We start from the raw sequence: 25,629 nt of genomic DNA on the forward strand, positions 1-25,629 counted from the left end.
ATGTTTTCTCATTTTAATGTTTTAATGGTACACAGTGTGTTTTCGTTAAAATAAATAGAGTCCAAAATGATGTGAAAATACATGGTTTTTAACTACCCCACCACCACCACCACCACCACCACCCCGCCCACTGTGCCCAGAGCACTTCAGCTAGATGACAACAGTCTTACGCAGATCAAGTGCTTGTTTTGCGTGACAGTTGCATTAGAGATGAAAGATTGGGATATTTGCTTGATAAATGACCGATTAACATGGTTGACGATCGAGTTTGTGTCCATCTGCTGAACAATTAATAGGCTCGTTCTTTATTTGTCATGTGCGGGTCTTAACTTTTTAGAAAAAAAAACAAAAAAACAGTCAAGTCAACAATTTCAAACTTAATAGTGACTTCTGTGCACGCTTGCTTTTATCTCGATCTCACACACACACACACACACACACACAGAGAGAGAGAGAGAGAGAGAGAGAGAGAGAGAGAGAGTTGTCCATATGGCCGATTGTCATGTCCTCGCCATCTCCTCCGCCCTATCTCCTGTCTCCTCCTTCCTGCCTGCTACATTAGTGGCTGCTGGATAAATACCAGCCCACCGACTGCCCATGGGAACAAAGGTTAGATACACAGAGAAAGAATATGCACGACAACCAGGGTAGTTAAACACTTAAAAGACACGACAACTCGCAGTCGTTAAAAAACATCCACGCGAGAAACGGTAATCACACATACATGTACACGCACGATGAAGATGGTGTGGTTGGCTTAAACGACAGCAGCAACTATTACCGGATAATCCTCATGTTAGCAAGGACAGGGAGGGAGGGAGGGAGGGAGGGAAAGGGGAGAAGAGAGGCAGGGAGACAGACTAGTCTATTTATCTGGGGAATAGAAGGGGGGGTGATGATGCATGATCAAGCGAAAGCAATCATGTCATCATTTCTGAAAGGTAGGAGAAAATAATTCCCCCCCCCCCCCCCCCCCCCCATCCTTTCCACCTCAATCACTGTGTGGCGAACAGATAAAAGAATGATTTAAGAGTCACAGAGAGGAAAAAAAAAAAAAAAGAGGGAGACCTTGCTGCAAGTCGGAGCACAGTGGGGAGTGCAGTTCAAATAAATAGCCTCCCCTAAAGAGCGAGTGTGGGGCGGAAGGAGAGGAGAGAGGGGAGACGGCGTTGTTGGGAAGGCCGAGGCGTGAAGGAAGGAAGAAAGAGAGCGGAAGATGACGTGAGGAGAGAAAACACACATGCATCTGTAGAGCTTGAAAACTTTTGTCGAATTGATCGCATTGGACCGAGATTTGTCGAGCCATTCGCCATCTTTCCCTCCGTCACACACACGCACGCACGCACACGCACACGCACGCACACGCACACACACACACACACACACACGCACGCACGCACACACACACACACGCACACACGCACGCACACAAGCACGCACACGTTCGCACAGACTCCAACACAGACACATGCACAGTGAGTGTATCAGGGGTTATCTTTGCTCTAACTAGGTGTTGTCACACACTCGCGCACACGCTGGCGGTGCTGGGCACGGGTAGATCGGGGCTCTGCACGCTCTAACTAGGTGTAAATACAATAACAAGCCTGTAATTAAGTGAGCATGATGAAGTTAATGGAGATCGGCCATTCCGTCGGCCGCCTCCATGAATATTCTATTAGGCTGGTGGCGACGGGCAGCTGGAATAGCAGTTAATTTAATCACCACTCGGAGCACAGGGAAACTTCTTTGTGTGAGTGTAATTGCACAGAATGAATAATTGATTTGACAATCGCACCCGCGGATTTTGCCACCACCGCTTTGTATCGCCGGAGAAAGGGAGGGGGGCGTGGAAGATGGAGGGAGAGAGAGGGAGAGAGAGAGAGAGAGAGGGAGGGAGAGAGAGAGAGGAGGGGGAGAGAGAGAGAGAGAGAGAGAGGAGGGGGAGAGAGAGGGAAGAGAGGGAAAGGAGGAGATGAGAAAGAAGATGGAGTGAGAAGAAGAGTGGGAGGGTAGGAGAGGTCCAAATGCAGAGCGCTGAGGTGGCGGGGAAGCTGTCGGTAAATGGATCATTAGAAAAAGCGCAGCTCAAGGACAATTTATATTTTATCAATGCGGCAAAATTACATTATTGCTCACACACGCAATCATACTGCCCACACTCAAGACTGAGACCTGGAGGGAGGGTGATGGAGGGAAGAGAAAGGCAACAGACAAGAGGAAACAAGGGAGGAGGGAGATGAAAAGGGAGAGCAGGGGAGACGGAGAGAAGAAAAGTGACATGAAATGATTTGAAAGTCATTGATACGGGATGTTCCCAGCTACAGAACGGACTGCATGTTTTTTTTCATAGTGTGTGTGTGCCCCTGTGTGTGTGTGTGTGTGTGTGTGTTCGTGTGTGTAATCTATTAGAGATCTCATGCAGCGGGTGAAATTACCTCCATGTTTTACTCAGTCACAGCAATCAGGCACAAAAATGCAATGTACATGTAGATAAGACAGGCGCACGCTTGCGCGCTAGCAGCGCGCACACACACACACACACACACACGATAAAAATCACATTCTGCGGTGACGCCGAGCTCTTTTCAAAAGCTATTTTCCTTTAATGTGCTTTATTATATATGTTCAGCACAGTCTAAAACATTCAGACTTCACAATGGCTGGACAAAACATAAATACACAGCTATCATCAACACTATGTGACACAACATGTGCTGTAGTTTACTTTTAGTAAACTGGAAGTACATCAAAAGGATAAGGCTAGCGATATTTATGTTGTTTTGTCAATAAATCTCCTCAAAAGACCAAAACCACCAACTTGTTCGTCATCTCTCCAACATATAAATACAGCTATCAAATATGTGGACCGCACAGGGTGCGAAAGATTTAGAGTAGCAGGCGTACAAATACTATCTGTCCTCCTTGGAAACAAATGGTTTCCAGAATTAAAAGGGATATTTCCAGCAATCACACCACAGATTCATATCTACTGTTCGGTGACTCTCCACCTGTGGAGCATTGTTCAAAGACCAGCTAATGTTCAGCTAGCAGTTCAAATAACGTCCGTCTTGGCTGTGGAGACTCGGGCGAGACTGAAGGGACTCTTTCGATTTCGGCCAATAATAAACACATCTGGTTCAATCAGGGGAAGTGTGTGCGGTCAGCAGCCGGTGGAGACGTAAAAACTAACCCATGCGGCTATAACGCTCTGACCCGTTTTGCTCTGAACGGCAGAATGAATTAAGTGTATTTGTTGGGGAATATATTCAGCTGCAGATGAATCACATCTGGTGTGTGAATTGTCAAAATAATTTCTGAGTTTGTTGTGTCCATAGTAATAAAAGAACATGTGATGCAGTGCAAAGACGAGGCTCGTTGACAAGTTGTTAATAGTTATAAATAGAATTCTAAAACTGGATGACAGCAACGCACAAACAAAGCTTGATAGTAGGAACAGAGAAGGACAGTTTTAGTGTATTCATGGGATTTGTTGACAATACGAAAAATAAAATATAGTTTGGACATGGTATTTTTTTTTTTTTTGGTCTTCGTTAATATGGGCTGGATTTCTGGTTCGATAGGGCGGAAATTTGAAATGATAATTTGTCAGAAAACAGGGTCAGCAAGAAGGTTTTTCTTAGCAGCAAATTGTACAATTGTCAGAGGGAGGCTGAGCCTCAAGATACCTGCACAGTAGTAATTTAACATGCAGCATTTACACAATTGGAAGAAGGTTTCTCAATAGATTTGAACAAAAATGGTCCAGGAATGCCTTGTTAAGACCAAAAAGCTATATTCAAATCAAGCATATTTGTGGCCCTGAACCTAATGTTAAAGAAAAACTATCAAGAAATTTGACACCATTAGTTGCATAGTTGGAAACAGGAATCCTTCTTCTGTGCTCTTTAAGGTAATCTAATTAATGGTCATTTACAAACATCCAAAACCCGACCATCTTGTCCTTATTACGATGATTTAAGAACACCTGTGTTACATGAAACATATGTTCAAAATCCATGAAATATTCGAGTGGTTGTTTAGTTTTAAAGCTCATAAGTTGAATACATTTGTTGTTAAAGCTCGGAAAACAATGTCAGGAAGGTATAATTGTCTAAAATCTTGGAAAGGTATGTTGTTACTCTGGTTCCCGTTTCTGCTTTTCTTAATAATTATGTGTAATAAGCCTGTTTGGGGTGGGCATATAGTTTTGTCATGACAATAATGGAAATGAATCAAATCAAATCATTAATTGAATGAACTGTTTATGATCTTCAATATTGGGGAAAAAAAAAAAAAAAAGGCCTATCAAAGTTGGATTTAAAACTTCATCCTGCAAGCAGAGTCAAACCAAAGCTTCCATACGGTATGAAGTTCACATTCTGCACTCATAAACTAGTAGAGGTATAATGTGTATGCACACACTCCCCCAGTGAATGCACAGACACACAGCAGAGTTAGGTGTATAGGATTGTATGTCTCCTCCCTGTAATCTGAGCAGTGCGGCCCCTGGGTGTGTAATGCAGTAATATTGGGTATTACTGCCCCAGGACTGAGGGATAACACCGTAAACCTATATTTTATAGCAGCGTGAGTGTGTGTATGTGTGTCGTCCTCACTTCAAGGAAAGCAGTGGGGTGTGTGTTGGATATTAATCATCTGGCCGAGACGCTGGCTTTGTCAGACAGGACGAACTGATGCAGCAACGTAACGTAAACCGTCATCAGCAACGCAGTGACGCATACATACACGCTGACCAACACACGACGTGTTAAGAGTCCGGACAGATGTGCCACTGATGTGACCTCCTGCCTGGACAACCGACATTCACGTCATCCACCTCGTTCTACAAACACAACAAAGAACACGAGGTCGTATTTCTGGGATCAAATATACGAGTCTCAGTATTAGAAACTGCATAATTATATCAGTACATCCCTGCTTGAGGTGTTATTGAAGGCGCAGCGATAACACAGTCATGTCTGTTTTCATTATGCATCAATATTAGAAACGTACTGATCCAAGAAAGTGGATTTGATGTGGATTAATCACATCTGGCCAAATCCAATCCACTTTGCAAGGTCGATATGGGACCTGATACATGCATGGTGGAGCAGAGCATCCCTAATCAATGAGACATTATACTGCAGCGGGTCATTTTAAGTCCGCATATGCCATGAACACTAGTTAACAATCACTCAAAGCAAGCAAAGCAGCACCAATATGACGATTGGCATTTTTGTGTCCGTCACTGTAGCTCTGTCAATTCAGAGGAGACTTGTTGTCCAGGGTGCCGGGCGGTGCTGAACAACACTGGCTGCAGAACAGTGCCGGGTGTTACAGACAGGATGGAGTCACATATTCCGTCTAAAACAGATTTTGGGGGCGAAGCGTTGGGAAAAGAGGAGTTTAGGAAACCAAATCATGCAAAAGGAAGGGTGATTATTTGACGGACTTGCGGCTCACCCAACAGACGAATGTACTTCTATCTGGAGGCGTGACAGAGTGGAGTAAAGAGTAAACATGAGGGTGTTCAGACATGGACTAGTGGTTAAGACCACAGCTTCTGACCTATGTTTCACCTGATCTGTGACCCTATATGGTCCATTGAGACCCTCTTTGTACCAGGTCAAAAGGAAACTGGATTCAGTACACGTCTCTCTATGGCGACTGTATTCCCTCCACTGCAGCTGCGATACACTAACGTTTAATGTGAACACGGAAAGACAGTAATTATAAACCTGATTTGATTTTGAGTTTTTGATACTCTTTATGACGTCTTGGGAGTATGAAAGACATCTAAAAGGTTTTATTATGTATATATGGCAGCGGTTACCAATGTAGGACCTCCGACTGCTTGTGAGGTTAATCTGATTGGTCCGGATCAGAATTACAAATGTCACAAAATAACTAATTTACTCATGGATTTTTTTTTTTTTGTGTTATAAACTTTTTGCTATTGAAATATTACATAACAGGGCTGGATTTAAAAAAAAAAAATAAAAAAAAACATTTGGTGTCTGCTGAAGGGATGTTTTTTTCTAACAACGAGATATGAAGCTGTAGAAGTCGACTTAACAGTATCCCCTTTTCCACTGTCACTACAGGCTCAACTCTGCTCACTTGTTTTGATTTTTCATTGGGCAAAAGTTATGGATAGTACCTGGTATCTGGTACTAGCTTTGGTATCGCTTTAGTTGAGGTTTTAAGCGAGCTGAGCCGATACTAAAAGGTGACTTTCTGAACAGTGTGCCTCCTATATGTACGGTAAACTGTGAGTTCCTTACTGTCGAGTGAAAAATATACTGTGATGTATTGTACCGCGAGATACAAAATAAGACTGAAACTCAGGGAGAGAAAGCCGGCGCAGATCGTAAACATTGTCCAGCACAGAAACATAAAGAAAGGAGGAGAGTCAAGAATTGATTGGAGATGATTTCTTGCATCTGGGCTAAGACAGAAATAAAAGAAAGCAAAAAATGGCAGCTATAATCATGTTATTTCCCCCCCACACACCCTCCTCTATGGTCCAATCCCTCCATTTCAGCTCCCTCCATCTTCTGAGTGGTCATCTGTTGATTACACGTTATATTTAACTCTGCTGTCTCTTTTGCAGCCTCACTCATGTCCGCACACTGGCAACCTTCTGGCATACATACATAAATAACATACATACATAAATATTTAATCAAATAAATAAATCACTCGGCCCGGCGGCCCTTTCTAATCAAGTGACATCAATCAGAGAGAACTATGGGTAAAGAGGCCTTGTGGCTGACGCCTACTGAGTGCGCCCAGATCGCTGGAGTAGCGTCTATTTGAGTCCAAGGGGGGAAATATACGCTCCATGTCCCATTATAGGAGAAGGGCTATCCTTTCGTCAGCGCGCCCATTACTCCCCCTATCATTTCCCCAAATCTAAAACCTGTTTTCAATCAACACAGCCAAACGAGTGCCTGTCCAAGAGAGGGAGAGCGAGCGAGAGAGCGAAACGAGAGAGAGAGAGAGAGAGAGAGAGAGAGAGAGAGAGAGAGAGAGAGAGAGAGAGAGCGAGAGAGAGAGAGAGCGAGAGAGCGCAAGGGAGAGAACGCAGCAGAGATGGACAGTGAGGGCAGGGGTAGAGGCAGAGCGATGGAGGGCTCTCTCCTTCTTTCTTCCAGTGATTGGAGCGTTTTGCATTCTGTATGTGTGTGTGATTGAATCCGTCTCCTAAATTAGGGCTGTCGACTCGAGGAGCTGAATGTCCTTAACCCCCCTCCCCATATCCAATGCCCATGCTCCGCTATGTGTGTGTGTGTGTGTGTATGTGTGTGTGTGTGTGTGTGTGTGTGTGTGTGTGTGTGTGAGGGGGGGGCATGCGTGTGTCTCACATCACCGAGGAATATTCTAAGTGCAGCCTAGGTAAAAGGTTTATGTTGAGACATTGATTGCTAATGCCATGTTGTATGTGTATTTGTGAGAAAGCATGTTGGAGACATTAAAATTCAAAGTTCAACAGCAGTTCTACAAACTTGATTTCAGTTAGAGAGGCAGGACAGTAACAAAAACAGCCCAAAAATGAATAAAATATGAAAACATTTCACAACAACTACTAAAGAAAACTTCAGAATAAATGTAACATGGTAAAAAAATAAATAAATAAATAAATAAAAAAAATAGATTCAGCATCAAACAGCATGTATGATGTGTGTGTGCATTCTTACTTTTATCATTTGGCAATTTGGCAAAGGCGTGGTCCCAGTCAAGGATGGACCTGTAGAAGCAGAGCTGGTTGTACAGGGCCTTCTCGGAGTACTGCGGGGAGAACACATACACGCACACAAACACACAAACACACACAGAGCGTTACTACAACAGAAACGCGTGACAAACAAAACCCGCTGCATAATGTCATTCATGTCACGGCAAAAATCTCTGCTGTTCATGTCTAATGTTTTGTGTAGAATATCGCTGTCATCCACTTGTTAATGCCACTTCTTTGTTTTATTTCCTGTTTGCATTGATAAGTGATTAATAACCATCATGTCAGTCTGTTGAGAACACGACAGGGCAAAAAAAACCAACAACAACAACAACAACAACATCCAAAACAGAATAATAAACCTGGTTTACCGGTTTGACAAACAGGCACACTGAACAGGATTGTGCGAGGCTGCACTTCGCTCAAATGACGACACCTCCCTGAAAACATCTCCCTTCCTCTGTGTGACACACTGAAGCAAGAAAACAAATTTGCTTGCTTTGTTAATCTGCACTGCAATTAAGTGGAGCCACACGACAGCCTGCCAGAGGGAGAGAGGGGGGAAAAGAGACGGAGAGGATGAGCAAGACGGAGAGGTGGGAGGGAGAAAGAAAAAAAGAAAAAAGAGAAGAGCAAAAGAGAGAAAAGGCTAAAGACACAGAACGAAGTGAGAAATAGCAAAAATTAGAGACAGTGAGGAAGAGAGAGAGGGGGAGAGAAAAGAGGGGATCAGGCCTGAAATACCCTCCCTCATAATAGTTTGTTGTGATAAGCCATTGTGAGAGAGGCATGCGAACAGCCGAGGCTGTCAATTTGATTAGCCATTATACTGCATGTTTAATTGCAGTTATTGGCTCGTCATTTCCCTGCTACGCTGCAGAGGGCACGCTAAGCCCCGACCCCACACTGCCATCAGGTGTGCGCAGAGTGCTTTATTATTACCACCAGGAAGAATCCCCTGACAATTCCAGTGTGTCAGTATCTGTGTGTGTGTGTGTGTATCTGTGTGTGTGTGTGTGTGTGTGTGTGTGTGTGTGTGTGTGTGTGTGTGTGTGTGTGAAGGGAGTTTGTGTGTGCCCATTATACCTGCCAATCGGCAATGTGCGTAATTGTAATTTCAGTTTTTACTGCTGAGGCATAATCAAGTGGCGAGAGTATCTAATGCAGCTAAATGCAAACTATGTGATGTGTGAAAGTGAGTGTGTGTGTGTGTGTGTGTGTGTGTGTGTGTGTGTGTGCATGCGCGTGTTTAATGGCTTTCTATGGCTGCCCACATGGCACGCACAGCTGTTGACCGTTGATGCACTGCCTAGTCAACAACCAAACCATGCACATCCCATAATGGAGCCTCGGTTACGGTTGCCAAGGTTGAACAAGCTCGGTCGGCACAAACACTGCACACCACCTCCTCTTGAAAAATTAAACACACGCACGCGCACGCACACACACGGAGAGGCACACACCACTCACATTCAAACAATATAATGCTGATTGTGGGCGGGCGTAGTCACTGCATATTGATTGACTGACAGGTGTCAGAAAGGCGTGGCTAAAATGTTACAGGGTTGTTATTGAATTTAGAGCCCCTCAACCCCACCCACCTCCCTTTCTCCCTCACACACACACACACACACACACACACACACACACACACACACACACACACACACACACACACACACACACACACACACACTCGTCATTCAGCTCGGTGCTTTGTTCCTGCACTGACACCATTTCAATTTGCTCCACAAATCTGCAGCATTTTCAGCCTGACTGCCTAAGGAGCAAACCAGCTGTGAAATTGCCTCTCTCCTGGGAGTGTTGGACCCCCCTCCACCCCCCACACCATACCCCTTTGCTCCTTTGCCTCCCTCATCCCTGACTGACTACCCCCCTCGGCACACATACACACATATACCCGGCCCATGTACACATGCAAAACACAGTAAGGCCAAAAGACAAGAGGGGAAATGTGTGTGTGCGTGTGTGTGTGTGAGAGAGAGAGCGAGTTCAGGCCGGATGTATAGAATAAAGGAAAAAGTGGGAAATAAGAAAAGGAGGCAAAATCATACGAATTGATCCAAATCACAGAGCAACAGTCTAAAATGGCTCACACAATACAACAAGCACTCAAGACTTCCTCAGTCTCAAAAACACCCCCGTCTGTCTTTTAGCTGACACGCACAAAGACACACACATGCGACCTCAAAAGAACTTTTGCGCGCTACACTGTCGCCGGAGTACACCGGCGGAGCAGTTAATGAAAAGGTAATTGGCCCAACAATATTTCTCGGTGCGAGGAGAGACCAAAACCAAAACACGCAAGAGTTTGCGGAGGACGGGAAGAGTGCGCAAGCTGCTGGAAGAAAAAAACAACCACACGGGTACGGCTGGGAAGAAAAGTAGCAAGTGCCACAGACAGGGCTTCTGCATCGCCCACTTTTCTCCGTACTCTTCTCCAGCTTTGCTGCAAACATGCCTTGTAAACACTAAAGCTACGATAATCCGAGCCCTCGCACAACTGCAGCTGCAGAAAGAAGAGAGGGAGTGAGAAAGGGAGGGAGACGGAGAGAAACAAACATACATTTTCCCTCAGCTGTGAGGCCACAAGGCTTTAAAACTCTTGAGCTTTTTAGATGCGATGAGCGTTATTGCCGGTTGTGGTAGTCACGCCGATCAGCTTCACAAGACACCATAATGAGTCAATATATGTAAATCTTTACTAGGCAAACACGGCGGGAAACAAAGGCATTTAACTGGTGCTCTCGCCCGCAAGCCTCCAACGATTCAGCACCGGTAATTTCTCCCCATTGAAAGGCATAATTGCCTGCTATTTGAAGATATTCATGCTCAATTTTTGAAATTAATTTCAATTGGGGGGAAATGTAGAAATGTCAGCTCCAGTGAAAGGGATTTGATTTCAATTATCCTCGCTCAAAGGACTGTGATTTCCAAATACACTTAAGCAAAATTATGACAAGAATTTTTGTTCGGCAAAATTCAGTGTTTAAAGAGCGATTAGGCGATAATGGGGCAGCTTTGAGCCGGCAGTGAATGCAGCCGTCTCCCTCTGAAAGGCACTCAATTATCTCTGATTGCTCCCGCTATAATGTATCAAATAGAGATACCTGCTATTGCCGTAATTTGTGTGAAAATTAACATGCTGCAATTTCCACTAGAGGGAAAAAGGGAGCTCTAATGGGCGCCTGAGCGTACATCAATAAAAGGAGGGGAGAAAAAGAGAGAGGCAGAAAGGGAGGGTGAGAGGAGGAGAGAAAGAGCAAGCCAAGAGAAGAGAGAAAGAGTGTAAGAGCTACGAAGGGAGGGGAGGGAAGGAAGATGAAAAGAAAGGAGCAGGAGAAGAAAGAACTGAATAAAGGAAAGGAAAGAAAAGGAAAGTCAGGACAGAGCTTTGAGACAAGCTGAGAAGAAATAGCCTTTTTGAGTTAAGCACTGGGGAGGGGAGGGAGAGGAGAGGAGAGAGGGAGAGATGAAGAGCGAGGGAGAGAGGAAGAGAAAGAAATTTAATTTACTGAAAATATTACAAATTGCACCTGTGCATAACTCCCCCAAATTACCAACCAATCAAGGCAGAGTGCCTATTACTCTCCCATTACATGGAGATCAGATCACGCACTGAATCTGTGTCCAGAGAGGGAGGGAGGGAGGGAGAAAGGGAGGAGGCAGAGTGCGGCAGAGAGAGGGATGGAGGAAGGAGAGGAGAGGAGAGGAGAGGAGAGGAGAGGAGAGGAGAGGAGAGGAGAGGAGAGGAGAGGAGAGGAGAGGCGGCCCCCACGGCGACAGTAAATGTACCATGATGCAACACAGGGAAGGGAGAGCGCAGAGTCACAAACAAGACGATCCTTTACAGAAGCTCTGGCACAAACACGTGCTTTTAGCGCAGCGTACACAAAGAAGAATGATTGTCTTTCTGGCTGCTGCTCACATTAAGCTTGATCATCTGCGATGATCCTGCCAGACAAAAAAAAAAAAAAAAAAAAAGCATCAAGGGAATGTGGCCAGAGTTTTCCAGCAGGAGAGCAGAGAATCTGGCTGGTTCAAAGAAATCTGGCGGAGGGTTCAAAATCCCAAACTTTCATTTAAAATAGAAAAAATAATTTTAATACAGAGAGACACGGGGTGCAAACTGGTGGCTTCCTCATCCTCGTCTTTACTGTGTTTAAGCAGTCCATCTACCACCAGCTCAAACAGCCATGAATGGTCTCTTCAATACTTTGCATAATTAGCAGCAATTAAATATGTAAGCTGCTGGGCTATTAAGCTTCATGCACTGGCTTAATTTAGACAACAGTGTTACCTAATACTGACAGGTCAATGTTAGCCCACTATGAATCATAATGTGAAGGATTCTTGGGAAAAAAAAATCTCTTAGAGGAAGGTCAGCAGTTATAATCGGGGTTTAAATGTCTTGCTTAAGGGCACTTGAGCAGGGCTGATGCTCACCGTCTTGTTACGTGGCAACACTTTCCGCTAACAATGTGTTTAAAGAGCTTACAGGGTGCCATCCTAAAAATGAAAGACTAATGAAGACTGAAGAAATTAATTTAGATGTACAATTATGCTCTTTAAACAAAAAAATAACAAGGAAGAATTAATAAAATATTCAAAGTCACTTTCAGTCACTTTAGTTTTGCCGCCCTCACGTCTAACATTTCATTTGTCTACTGCTTTTGTTAAAAATATACTTAATATAAAAAAATTAAAAAAAAATTAAAAATTGGGTTATTGCTTTATAGTCGTAAGTCTCCACCAAGCAGTGAAGTTGGAGTTTACATCCATGTCTGTCCAGACACATAATATGTGTAGGCTTTGTAAGACTTTTAATGGAATTAAATAAAAGTGTATTTTCAGGGATATATAACTAAAATTGATTTGCCCAGACTTAGTTGTCCGTGTTCTGCCGTAGGGCGACTCTTATCATTGTGTAAATTCATTTAAAGTAACAAAAAAAACCTCAATCAAACGGTCCGACCTCCCCGTCACAGTCCAGTGAAAACATCCCACCAAATTCTGACATTTGTTATGTTGCCTGAATTTTTGAAATAACAGACATCCCAAATCAAAGGCGAGTTTGTGTCACACTAGAGGCTCTCAGAAACATCTTGTATTTTCAAGTATAGAGACACTTGAAAGTTTGTGCTGTAAAGAAAAGGGCCAGCCAGACCGAAGCACTTGTTACGGTTGGCTGTCAGAGATTCAGTTTACATTTGACTGGGGTGGAGGACAAAAAAAAACAACAACAACAACAATAGAGCATAGTATCGCAATGCCAATTATCGTTATCCTGTTATATTAACAGCTTCGTTAGGTGCATGCATCATTCATGACAGGTTTGTATGACTGTTGGTCAGTCTTGTCTGCTAGACAGACACTAAAAACGACTGAAGTCAGATAAACAGACTGAAAACTTACAGATGTTGACAAAGTTAAAGTATATCACGTGTATGTTATTGCTTTTCTCAGCATATCGAAAAATTTATAAAATCACCTCTGGTTAAAACCACCACTAACAATGACCCCTCTGATCTGAGGGAAAACATTCTTGTTTTTGATTTCAATTATCTCAGTTTGAGTGTGGCTTATTTCAAGCGCGACACTATTTCCTACCTCTATACAAAGCATCTCGTAAAAGTTGCAGCCTACATCTTTTGTCAACGTCACCAGTCCTCCACAGATGTACACAAAAAGACTCAAAGCCTGGGGAGTCAGACATTGAGGTAAAATGAAGACAGGCTACAGTTTTTGGTACAGAAAAAGGGTGCATGGGTGCGCACAGAGAGTTAAATGTTTTATTCAGCCCGCAGTTTTAAGTGCCACGGCCCTCAGGCACAGCAATGGCCGTCCTAAGTGGCTACAGTGACAGCAGAAATTGGCCTTCTGGTTTACAAACTGTCGCCACAGAGCCAGACACAGCAAAGCAGCTGGGGGGGGGACAGATAGGAGCAGAGCACGGCAGATGAAAAAAAAACTGACAAGAGGGAGTTAAGACAAGAGTTGAGACAGGAATAGTAAGAACGGGACAGAGAAAGAGAGGACAAAAAGAAGATTGAACCGTCATGCTCAAATTGAAAGGGAGAGTGTTTCTTTTAAATCCAGTGGTCAAACTAACAAAGTGTTCATGAGGCGGCTACCAGAGCTCGACAGACAGATGCTCTTAATGGCTAAACTACCGTCCAGCTCTTAGTGCCTTCCAAACACGTGGAGGCGGCAACATGTGTGCACGGACGCGTCGTCACACGCACGGAGGCTCGAAGTCGAGGGGGGGAGGAATAAAAAAAAATCAGCTTTATTAGAGCGCATGTATGGTGAAATGTGACACTAATGAGCAGCGATGTAAAGCACACATGAGAGGGGAGACTGCAGCTCCATAGCACCATCACCTGGAAAACACCGACAGCGTGCAGCAATGTGGGCCTGTGTGGAGATTCAATTCAAACTCAGTGTGGGAGTTGTGTTTCTGTGTGTCTTACCCTCATTCTGGTGTTTATTTCGCGTGTGTGTGTGTGGGGGGGGGGGGGGTCCAGGTACTTTACCTCAGGTCTAAGTGTCGCCCTGGTGCAGGCAGGGCAGATGGGTCCGTGTCGAGAGAAGGCGATGGGCAAACGTCTGGTCCTGTTCTGGCAGGCCTGGTCCTCACACACCAACCAGCCCTGCGACACACACGTCACACAAATGAAATTCCACCGACTAAAATCTGCAAACTTAGTGCAGCTGGAACAATCAGTCCTTCAAGACAAAGTTAAACAGCGATTATCTGAGAAATAAGTATATTTTTAAGGTACATTTTTAAGGGCCAACAGTTGTCGTCATTGTAAAATGTATTAGATCCCGACCGACATTCGATTTTTCCGATGCAGGAACTGTTATTATAGAGTAGAAAAAGGCCAATATTCATACATCAGCTAATATTCTTTATATGTTTATATAAATGAAATATATACATAAACACACTCCCCCCCCCCCCCCCCCCCACTTTTCCCTCAAATGTGAGTATCAAACACTTTTGACACTTGTGACCAAGATATGCAGTGAAGCAGAATATTTGACCGTTTACCATCAGTGAACGCAGACCGGAAACCTCATTTAATAATTAAAAGCAAGTATAAAAGAAAACACATACACGAATACAACAATTACGAATTTACCCCAAACACCTTTTCTGCATTACTTTTTGTCAAAATGTTTTCATTCAGGCACACATCGGCCAACATACACTCAAATACAGATACAAATAGGTCATTATGTCGGCCGAGCTCTAAATTTAATATTTTTACATTTTGAATTGTTGGGCAGGCGAACGAAGACATTTGAAGACGCTGCTTTAAGAAACACAATTACAATATCAAGTAATACATTTAAAAAGTAAGTTTTAAAATACACTGCAAAAGTGACTTAATGTTCATTCAATTCTTTTTTTATTTTTTTTATTTTTTTTTTTTTTTAAAGCATTTATAAAACTCCTGGAATTTCCAAACCACTTTAAAGTTGAGTTTTTTTTGTATTAAAAAGGATGTTAGATGTAAATATGTCCAAACGCATGCACGCACACACGCACACAGACAGACAGACAGACAGACAGACAGACAGACACAGACACACACACACACACACACACACACACACACACACACACACACAGAAGTGTGTTTCCATCAAACACGTGAACGTAGAAGGGCTTGCATCAGAAAACACGTTCACAGCCGCCTTTCCCCTATGTGATTACTCCTTTGTAAAATGTGTTCATGTCGCTATTTATTTTGTCGATAAAGGTTTTCTTCAAAATTGACAAAAACAAAAAAAAACAAAAAAAAAACTTTTGTTGCCTCAAGACACTTTAAAAACGGTTTCTGGTAATGAGGAAATTTTGCTGAAAATTGCTGCTTCCATTTAGCTGCTCTAATTCTGCACAACAATCTGACAAGAAAAGTACTCTGAGGAAGAAAAAAAAAAAGAAAGATAGTTTGTAAAATAAAAACAAGTGCACGAAAGAGAAGGGAGGGGACGCGAACGGAGGTTTACATCTGATTTCACATCCAACCTTTCTGTCTCTCTTTACATTTCAACGTATCTTCAGCTGCTGCGTGTTAGGGTCCTGCTCTGTCAGACAGGCAGTGCAGTGGACAGCCAAAACGGCAGTAGTTAGGACCTCCCGGGGTGAGGTAGTGACCCTTGGCAGGTGCTGTGGTCTAACCCTCTCAATCGAGCCATATTCTTCCAGACCCCTCATCCCCCTCTGCTTCTTATGCCCTGTCATTACAAAGGGGGGTTTAAGGTGGGGGGAGGGATGAGGGGGGTGGGGGGTTGTTGTTTAATGCCCAACTAATGACAGAGCATAAGACCCACCACCATCAACGCCTTTGCTCCTTTCCTGCATCCATCTATCCTTCCTTCCATTCACTCAAAAATACACCCCTTCACAACCACTGCACCTGTCTATCTATGCAGCCCCCCCACACAACCCCCCTGCCACTCTCCCCACATACATACAAGCATGCAGCGTTTCTCTGATTGATTTTTAGCTCTGCCTTTGTCTTGTCTCTTGATCAGTTTTGAGCAGCAGCAGCAGCAAAAAGAAAAAAAAAAAAAAAGAAATGCTGAGGATTATGTTTTATTTTTGCAGCTGACTTAACCATTTTTAAACACCTCTCTTCTTCACAAGTACATTTGATAGCCTTTCATGGCAAGATCCCACCATCACAAAGTGAGGAACACGATCACAGGGACGCGCTTATACTACGAGTCACTCTTTAAAGTGACTCGAAGAAGTTGTATACTCACACAAATGAAAACTATATTAGGATGTTTCTGGAGCAGATATTAACTGTGGACCGAATTTGTAATAGCTTTAAAAACCTGGACACTCAACGATGAGTGAACAGCAGTTAAAGTTCAGCCAGTAATTCTTGATCTGACTGGTGTACAGTCTGACTGAAGACACTCTAAAACATGTGCGAAGTTGTTTGGGAAGAGACTTTAATGTAGGTTTTGCTTTCTGATTAAGGTCAGAGTCTAGCCGAACAACAAAACTCAAGTTCAATTTTTTTAGCATGTTGTAAAACAGAATATGGTATTTAGGTAATTAGTATTTTTAGTCACTGTTCAACATGGGTCTCCAACCTTTTTTTTAGTTTGAGAGCTCCTTTGATCCAACAGGTAGATCACCATCTATTGGTTGGAGCCGTAGAACAACTAAATCTTACTGAGCCACTGTATCATCAACTTAACAAGCCTGAAACGATGCCTCGTCTTCCAAATTTGCATCCACCAACCAACAAGTCCTCCAACTTATACACCCATGTGGGTTGTTTTCAAACCTTGATCCCATTGGTTTAATATCCAAAAGTCCAGTTCGTATGATGTGCATGACTCATTTGTTTTGTACAGATTGCAGATATTAAAGTCAGAGTTTGTTTTCTGTTACAATTCAACTCAAGAGGAGATGTAGGTGTAGACAGAAAGAGGAGTGCTTTATGTAGTCACACACAGACTGACTGGTTCACCACACAGCTACTGCCACGACAAAACCCCGAAATATTCAATGCGTGCGCGCGCGCACACACACACACACACACACACACACACACACACACACACACACACACACACACACACACACACACACACACACACACACACCGAGCCAATCTCTTCTAAATGAAAAACAAACACACACATATGTCCCAAATCAATTAGACAGTCCCAGAGTTCACAGCTTTACTCACAAACACCAACTCCAGGGCTAATTATCTAAACACCTCTGCCGCTCTTGTGCAAAGAGCTGAGCATCATGGGAAATGAGACTGCTTCACTGTCTCTGGTAAAGACTCATGAAGGACAATGGTTCGTGGAGGTGGGAGATAAGGAGTATGAGAGCGGGAGGGTGTTTTGTGGGGTTCTTATGACACAAGCCTTGGCACACACCGCTGTTCCCATGGGACGCACACGAATGAACACACACACACACACACACACACACACACGCACACGAACACACGAACAAACGCACACCGACAGTACAAACATATTAATCGTTCACCCTTCGCATGCATTAAAATGAATTAATAAGGCACACATCAAAGACTGCGGACGTTCAAAGAAGGCACAGTTACCCACAATGCCCTTCTGCTCCACTACGGTAACCCTGAAGACATCCACACAAGCCACAAACATTAAAAAAAAATGTAAATAAAGTGAAGATTAGGTGCAGTGGACCTCTGAGCCACACAGAAAGGTCTAAAAACAAGAAAGGTATCAGGAACGAGGCAGGGTAAAAAAACAACAACAACAACAACATCTAATTGAGGCATTTTGCCAGAGCGAGGGTGGGGGTGTACAGTCGGACGTCAGAGAATAAAGGCTCATAATTGCATAATTATAGCAGTGGATACCTGACACACTGAATGCAGACGTCAAATGAGTTCCACATAATTTAACCAAACAGAGGCAAGACCAGGCCACGACAGGGCCCACCATGAAATCTACCCTCCCTCCGCTTCCTCTCCTTTGTCTGCTCGGGTTTTTTTTTTTTTTTTTTTTTAAACACACTCGTCTTACGTGACGATTACATCGTTATAGTTTGCGTTGCTTTTCTGTTGAAATACTCTGCAGTCAGGATGCTTCTGGTTCAGAAGGGTTTACAAAAAGGGCTTATTAATAAAGAAATAGTTACTACATCAATCGGTCAGTCAAAATTAATTGATGACGAGAACAATCCATTTATTATTTATCAGAAAAAAAAAAAGAAAAACACCAGCAATACTTTCTGTGTTTACTTACTTTTAGTTAAGGGCCCTGTATTTTTTTTTTATTATTGCTGTACTGATGATAATTTTCATAATTGAATAATCTGGTGACAATTTCCCCAATCAATTGAAGGATCACTCTGTAAAGTGTCAGAAAACGTCTGGTTCCAGCTGCCTGACTTTGACAATTTGCCACTTTTCGGGTCTTCTGTTTGCTTTTAGATCACTGCTCACCTGAATATTGGAGTTTTGGATCGTACAACACACGTGACGCGCACGGATGCTTTTCCACCATTTGTTACATTCTATAAATATGTCAATAAAAGAATAAAAAGATTCATAAAGCGCCACAAAGTAGCCGAGGGGCCGTCTTCAAATGACTTGTTTTGTGGGATTAGAAGTTAGAAATCTTCACTCTTACTTTCGAACAGCAAAAAAAACACACAAAAAAATGGCAAATACTCACATTTGAAAAGCAACAACTTGTGGAAATTTTGGCAGTTTCACAGTTTGGTTAGATCTCAACAACCGATTCATTGACCGACCGTTTGATTTCTGTTGTTGATGCTAACGTAGAGGAGAAGCCTCTCTGGTGGCTCCTGCAGCAGAGGAATCCACCTGCCACACAGAAAGACCTCCAACTGGTTTTTGTGCTTTAGCAAGTCAACACTTCCAGCTCTAAAGTGAATAGACCTAAAATTGGTCTACTTCACAAACACGAACTCTCTCACACACACACACACACACGCACGCACGCACATGCACGCACACACACGCACAGTGAAAAGAGCTCAAACGGTTCCACTTTGTACCTCCTCCGCTTAATCAAAGCTTCTCTATTCAACAATTTGACCTTTTGTTCAAAACAGGATTATCACCTTCTCTGGTCTTCATTCACCCTTTCTCTCTCTCCCTCCCTCCCCCCCATTCTTCTCTTGCCCCTCAGCCCGTTTCCAGGGGAGACCCACATGACGAGGGTAATTGCAATAATTTGTTAAATGCCATGGCAACGGTGGTTACAAGGGAGGGGTTAGGAAAAAAAAAAAGAAAAAGAAGAATTGGGAGGTTCAGGAAACGAGCGAATCTCTCATTTTGCCAAAGACAGCAGGATGAGAGACGAGAGAAGAATGACAACAGAGGGTGTGTGTGTGTGTGTGTGTGTGTGTGTGTGTGTGTGTGTGTGTGTGTGTGTGTGTGTGTGTGCGTGTGAACAAGTGTTTGCCCATTCTCAGGGTGCAGGTTTATTGATAATCGCGGGGAGGAGGGTGTGGTGGGGGGCAGGAGGTAATTTCACTAATGATTAATGTCTCTGTGGTCCGAGCTCAAGACGCCAACACACATGTACGTACATTCACGTGCTCGCTCGCGCGCGCACACACACACACACACACACACACACACACTGGCCAGACAAACAGCTCTATTTGAACTCTCCCTCGGCTTGAAAGGAATCCTTAATTACACAATATTACCCCTCTTCATTGCCCCGCTGTGTGTGCTGTGTCCACTTCTGTTCAGCCTACACTGGTGTGTGCGTGTGCGTGTGTGTGTGTGTGTGTGTGTGTGTGTGTGTTGCTGCGTGACGTGTAAGTATTCAGTGGTAGCAGCTGTTTCACACATCGTGACAAAGGGGCTGAGGGGGACTCGCTCCCCACACATTCACCACACTAATTGATTTCTGTTCAGCACTGTGGGAGAGTTACACCACCACCACCCCTCCTCCCCCCTCCAAACACACACACACACACACACACACACACACACACACACACACACACACACACACACACACACACACACACACACACACAGTGCATTCCAATCACTGAAGACCAAGGTGTTGGAAGCTACCAGGAGAGAGAGTCCTGTACAAAGACGACACAGGCATCCAGTTGAACTGACTCAGACTGAGTTCAGTCCTCGACGCCGCTGTGTGTCACACCCTCTGTTTCTACTCTGTCCAACAGGCGTGTGTGGATATCCATGTGCACGTACTGCACCAGCGTAAATCAGACCGACACTGCGCGGGCAACCTTTGAATGCAACAGTGGAGTAAAACAAAGTCTTCAGCATGTACACTGTATAATATTTTTTCCAGTATCTCGATAACAATACAGCAAAAAAAAAAAAAAAAAAAAAAGCCTGAAACTTGTACAATATTGCTCTCGTAGAAGCAGAATTATTTCCTCTCGGACAACCAACATCGGCATCCTCGCCACCGTAGTCAGATTTAGGTAAAAAATATTTGGGCAGATATTTTGACCTAAATTTCTGACATTTAGGGTTGTTATCTATATATTAATAAATTAACGTTGTCGGCTTATATTTCACTTACAGTAACATAGTGACTACTCGAGCAACCTTATCGTCTCGAGCAGAGGAGAGAAACGAGCCCCTGTTAATAGAGACAATGACACGAAGCTGAGCTGAAAAGGGTGCACGTAAATTAGGTACATAAAAGAAATAAAATATGTTGTTTCTTTCAGGGAGGACAGAATGTCCCAATGTGGAGAGTGGTGGCGGTGTGGGGGGAGGTCTACGTCTAACTTCTGATTGGCATTTGTACTTTTTAAAATATTTTACACTTAAACTAAAAATGAATCTACTGGTTAACAGGAAAAACAGCCGCTTCGAATAAATGAATGTACATGTTGATATTGTGAATATGTAACGCGTAGAGGAGCAGATGTTTACACCTTGCATGCTCCTGACAACCTGTGGAAATGATTTATTCTGTAAGGCCTTTAATGCAGCATCCTCAGTAACCTTTCAAGCAAAGAGCAGTTTTGCATTATTGAGACAAATCTGCTTGATCTTTAAAGTGAAATACTTGTGATTTTTTTTTTGCTTTTTGCCAATACTTATACTTATCATCCAAAATGACTGTGTGTTAATGTTAAATTCGGCCTCCAAACTAAATATGGCCATTTAAGTATTTTCACGGATCATTCTCCAACAAATCTGTCTGGAGCTCTTTTCATTTTGCACGCACAGTGTGCTCTTTGGTTGAAAATGTCAGCACAGTGTCCCGCTGAGGTTTTCTCCATCTTTCGTCCGACGTCTTTTGATGCCGTCTTCTAACATTACTGCATCGGTTGCATCCCCCATTGTGTTAAATACAATGTAACCCTTTCATAGACACTTTGTGGAAGGTCAATTTTCACAGTTTATTACTATTTCGTTCTATGCAGCTCTGTTTCTCTGAACACGTGAGTTTGTGTTTTGACAACCGAAGCTTTAATTTCATTTCTTCAGGAATGTATTGAGAGATATGCAACAACCACAATGCTTAACAAGCCTAAATGTAGCGTTTGTGGACAAACGATATGCTCCATTTACATTTGGAGAACGGTCTGGATCAAATGAGGCTTTACGTTTGATGTTTTTAAGAAAGGTGTTTTAGTTAACTAACTGTGAGCTCAAACAAACTGTACACTGGAGAAGAGGGTTGAAAGCCGATCAGCTGGCTCGCTGTACTAGTCTCGCAAGTTGCAGCGTTAAACACTAAAGGGAAAACTACATCAAGTTCATTTGTGGCCCGACAAGTGGGTAAGACACTAATAGATAAATGTTAATGCGTGCTTCAGTGTGTATAATTTAGAGTGTAGTTTTCTTGGCAGAATCGGTAGCATTTATCAAAACCTCACTGTCACCAAACTGGTGTGTAAACACAGAAACACTCACGGAGTAGTATCTTTTGATGTGGCGACGGATGTCAAGCAGAAGTTTGTTGCTGATGTTGACGGCGTGGTCGATCAGGGAACTCCCACAGGGGACGTGACAGCATCGCCTCAAACTGGGCTCCAACTTTTGACCCTGAACAAAACAAGTGGAAAAACAACACGTCAATACATGCACTGATACAACGTCTCCAACTGGAGCTATTTTTTTCCGTCTCATTCAAAACACGTATATAAAACATGCAGCAGTCGTTTTGTAAACAACTTACTAGAGGCATGTGATTGGTTGGAAAGTAAAAAACAAAACAACAACAAAATTCCTTCCTTAAAAACTGGCGAGTGCAACGGGTTGACCGTCGCGAGCAAACTGAAGAGCCCCTGGGCTCTATTACTATACAACACTACTCGGGGTACTGAGGCTCCAGTTTTCAGTCTTTAGACTAGATGTCGGATCTTTATTTAACAGACACACATCTTATCAGAGTGCTTACTGGAAGTCCACAAGCTTGTGTCACTGCCTTTTTAAACAAAGAACCAGACGGTTGATATTTTCACTGGGAAGGTTTCATGCCGATCCAATCCGTAAAAGTGCTTCGACTGTGAGAGCCCTAACATCGTCTGTGAACACAATAGATGTGACTTTCTAAACCAGAAGCAGCCATAAAACTTCTTAAAACTATTGTATCAGCATCGATGGGAAAAAAAAAAAAATTTTTAAAAACCGCTGCATACAGCCCAACGGGAAAGTTACGTTTTGGCTCAGTGCAACTGGAGTTAATCACAAATTTGGAAGTAAATGTAATTTATATATTAAAAGGCTTTCACGTGGAGTCTTGCTTTGTCTTGGCTGTTCGGGGAAAGTATTTACCACAATCTCACTCTCCTGTGGATAACATTATACTTGCAGTAATTTATCACAGCTCCATTTTTTTTTTTTTAACCTTGTAGTCAGGAAAAATAGTTATTTAATATGAAAACTTGTCTGTTACCTTTAAACCTCCACAAAGAACAAATCAAACACAGACGATGTGAGAGCTTAAAGCTCCACTGGGTCCAGTCAATTTTAACGTTTGAAGAAAACAGGTCACCGTGACCCCCAGCACCCCTGAATTGTCCACTTGACAGTGAGGCGTACAGGTAATTCAATGAAAGAAGTAGCCACGGTACAGAACAATTACACTAAATAAAATGGCTTTAAACACTGGCTCCCTTAAACCTGAACTCCATTTACCTGTCGCATTGACAGCAGCAAAGAAAGCTTTCTGCGGGGAAGTGTGTGACACAAAAGTATGCATGTGACACCCCCACACGGGGCTTTTTGTTTGCCTACATCTTTCCTGCTTGAAGAAAAAAACACCAGATTTTTCGTCCGGTTTGTGTCAATCAACTCCTTTGACTTGGCTAATAGGCCGCTCCACACATTAACCCTCCTCATCTCGATCCATCCTCCTCTTTGGTGTTTTTCTTTTTTTCAGCCTGCCAGGGATGAAAGCAACCTCCCGTCTTCTCCCTCCACGATCTCCTCCCCTCCTGCATTTTATCTCACTTGTTTCATTCCAAACTTCGTGTTGATAAGAGAACCCTCCCACCCAAACAAGTTGTATCTATAAAAATTATACACCACTTACATGTCAGTTATTTTATCACCGGGCAATTAAATGAAAATATGCCACATCCAAAGCACTTTCCGTCTTGTGGTTGTGTGAGACTTATGAGAACAGTTCAAATAGCGCAGTCCAAGAATCACATCGTCCAACACTCCTCGCTCTTCTAAGTGTTCGTCTGCACTCCAGCCGACTGACATTTTTACCGCCTCGTGTCTGCACCTTAAATAGACTTCTACAAAACTGTAAAACAATTTTAAAAGGGTTTACGATGTCTAACCAGGCTGTTTTCATCGATGTCTTGGTTTGATAATGTGCAGCTTGCACAGCATGCTGATTTAACTGCCCATGTGGCATAACGAACACTCTCTGGAAACTCAACTCAGGGAAATCCCTGCAGCTCCATCCACATTTTTTCTCTCCACACTTAATCTTTTCATCCTCCTCTCCTGCTACCCCGCCATCAAACAACTTTCCTCCTGTGTCTGTCCTCCATCATCCATCACCGCCTCCTCCTACCATCTCTGGCTCAGTGTCAGCGGTGGAGTCAAGGCCCGTCTGTCCTCCCCTCTCACTGAGCTGTTAGACCGTGTTCGCCACCTTAATTAACTTACTGTCTTATCAGGGACTCTGTGGCTCCGTGCATACCGGCCTCTGACACATGCTGGACAATTAACAGCAGTAATCAGACAGTTCCTGGTTAGTTTAGTATTAGGTTTGAAAGTACTCTGACAGATAACCAACATTTGAAGAATTTAGTTTACGGTTAAAAGTAGGAAACAGGTCGTTTCTTTCTGTACATGCAATCGCAACTTATTCTGCAGTTTCCTATGCGAGTAGGGGATGCTTTTCAGTAAAACACACTAGTATATCTGCTTTAGTGTGTGTGTGTGTGTGTGCGTGTGTGTGTAATACTTCTGTTTCAAGCTAATGGGAGTTCTCTCCGTTGGCCGAGGACAGAGGCTCGTCAGTTTTATTAGCGTCTTCAAGACGAGAAAAAGCTGCGTGCCCTGCTCCTCATTAGAGGCTGATAACACACTCACACACGACCTTGGCCTGACAAATGGTAGGAGACCAGTGTGCGTGTGTGTGTGTGTGTGTATGTGCGTGATTGTGTGTGTGTGTCCACAGAGCGGCAGGGGTTAAGGAAAGGCTTTTCAAGTTGTGGAGTCCGAACTATGCCAATGAAAACAGAGTCCATATTGGAGCCAGGCAGCTGTCTAAAAATACAGACAGAGACACAACATGGAGGATGACTAAAGCATGAATCCTTCACAGGAAGTTTGCCTGAAATGCCTTCGGAAACACCACTCTCCCACTCCTAAACTCTTTATAAATCTACTCATTAATCCGTTCCACAAGTGAAACACACCAGTAGTGATAAAAGCTATCTGCTCTTTTTTTCCCCTCCATGTCTAGGAGCACATCTCTGAGCTTGTTTTTCTGCCGCAGCCAAAACAACACAGGTTTAATATTATCTCAAAGAAGACATGAGTGCAGGACGATTATCTGTCACCCTGTAAAAACCCAGGAGAAGAACAGTCAAGGACTTCTGTGATATCTAATGCTGTGTTCATGAAGACATCTACTCACAGCTCCTTCGAAGACGCTGTCGTAGATGTTGTCAGTGCCACACTGAGGACAGGTGAAAGTAAACCTCTCACAGTCTTTGTAGCGCTCTTCATCAGTCAGCTGGACCGGAGCTCCCAGCATGCCGTCAGCCTCCTCCTCCCTCTGGTACTGCTGCTGAGCTCTGAACTGACTCGGGTCCAGACCTGAGACGGACAATAGAGTGTTTTTATGTTAATCTACAGCAACTAGAACAAAATGTTTATTCACAC

The 25,629-nt window shown here is 43.3% G+C and overlaps 1 protein-coding gene across 2 annotated transcripts in view; it reads right to left on the minus strand.

The window, feature by feature from the left end:
• pola1 (polymerase (DNA directed), alpha 1) overlaps positions 1-25,629 on the minus strand; it is a 53,692-nt gene that overhangs the window by 2,198 nt on the left and 25,865 nt on the right. For both annotated transcript variants that reach the window (XM_069151602.1, XM_069151601.1), the window contains exons 33-36: positions 25,382-25,563; positions 22,189-22,320; positions 14,296-14,412; positions 7,701-7,791 (exon numbers count right to left, since the gene is read on the minus strand). In XM_069151602.1, coding sequence (XP_069007703.1) covers positions 7,701-7,791; positions 14,296-14,412; positions 22,189-22,320; positions 25,382-25,563 — 522 coding nt within the window. The remainder of the gene's footprint in view (positions 1-7,700; positions 7,792-14,295; positions 14,413-22,188; positions 22,321-25,381; positions 25,564-25,629) is intronic.

This window comes from Embiotoca jacksoni, unplaced genomic scaffold (genome assembly GCF_022577435.1).
Source record: "Embiotoca jacksoni isolate LCO1_2020_lvr unplaced genomic scaffold, fEmbJac1.0.p SCAF_17, whole genome shotgun sequence".
Lineage (NCBI taxonomy): Eukaryota > Metazoa > Chordata > Actinopteri > Embiotocidae > Embiotoca > Embiotoca jacksoni.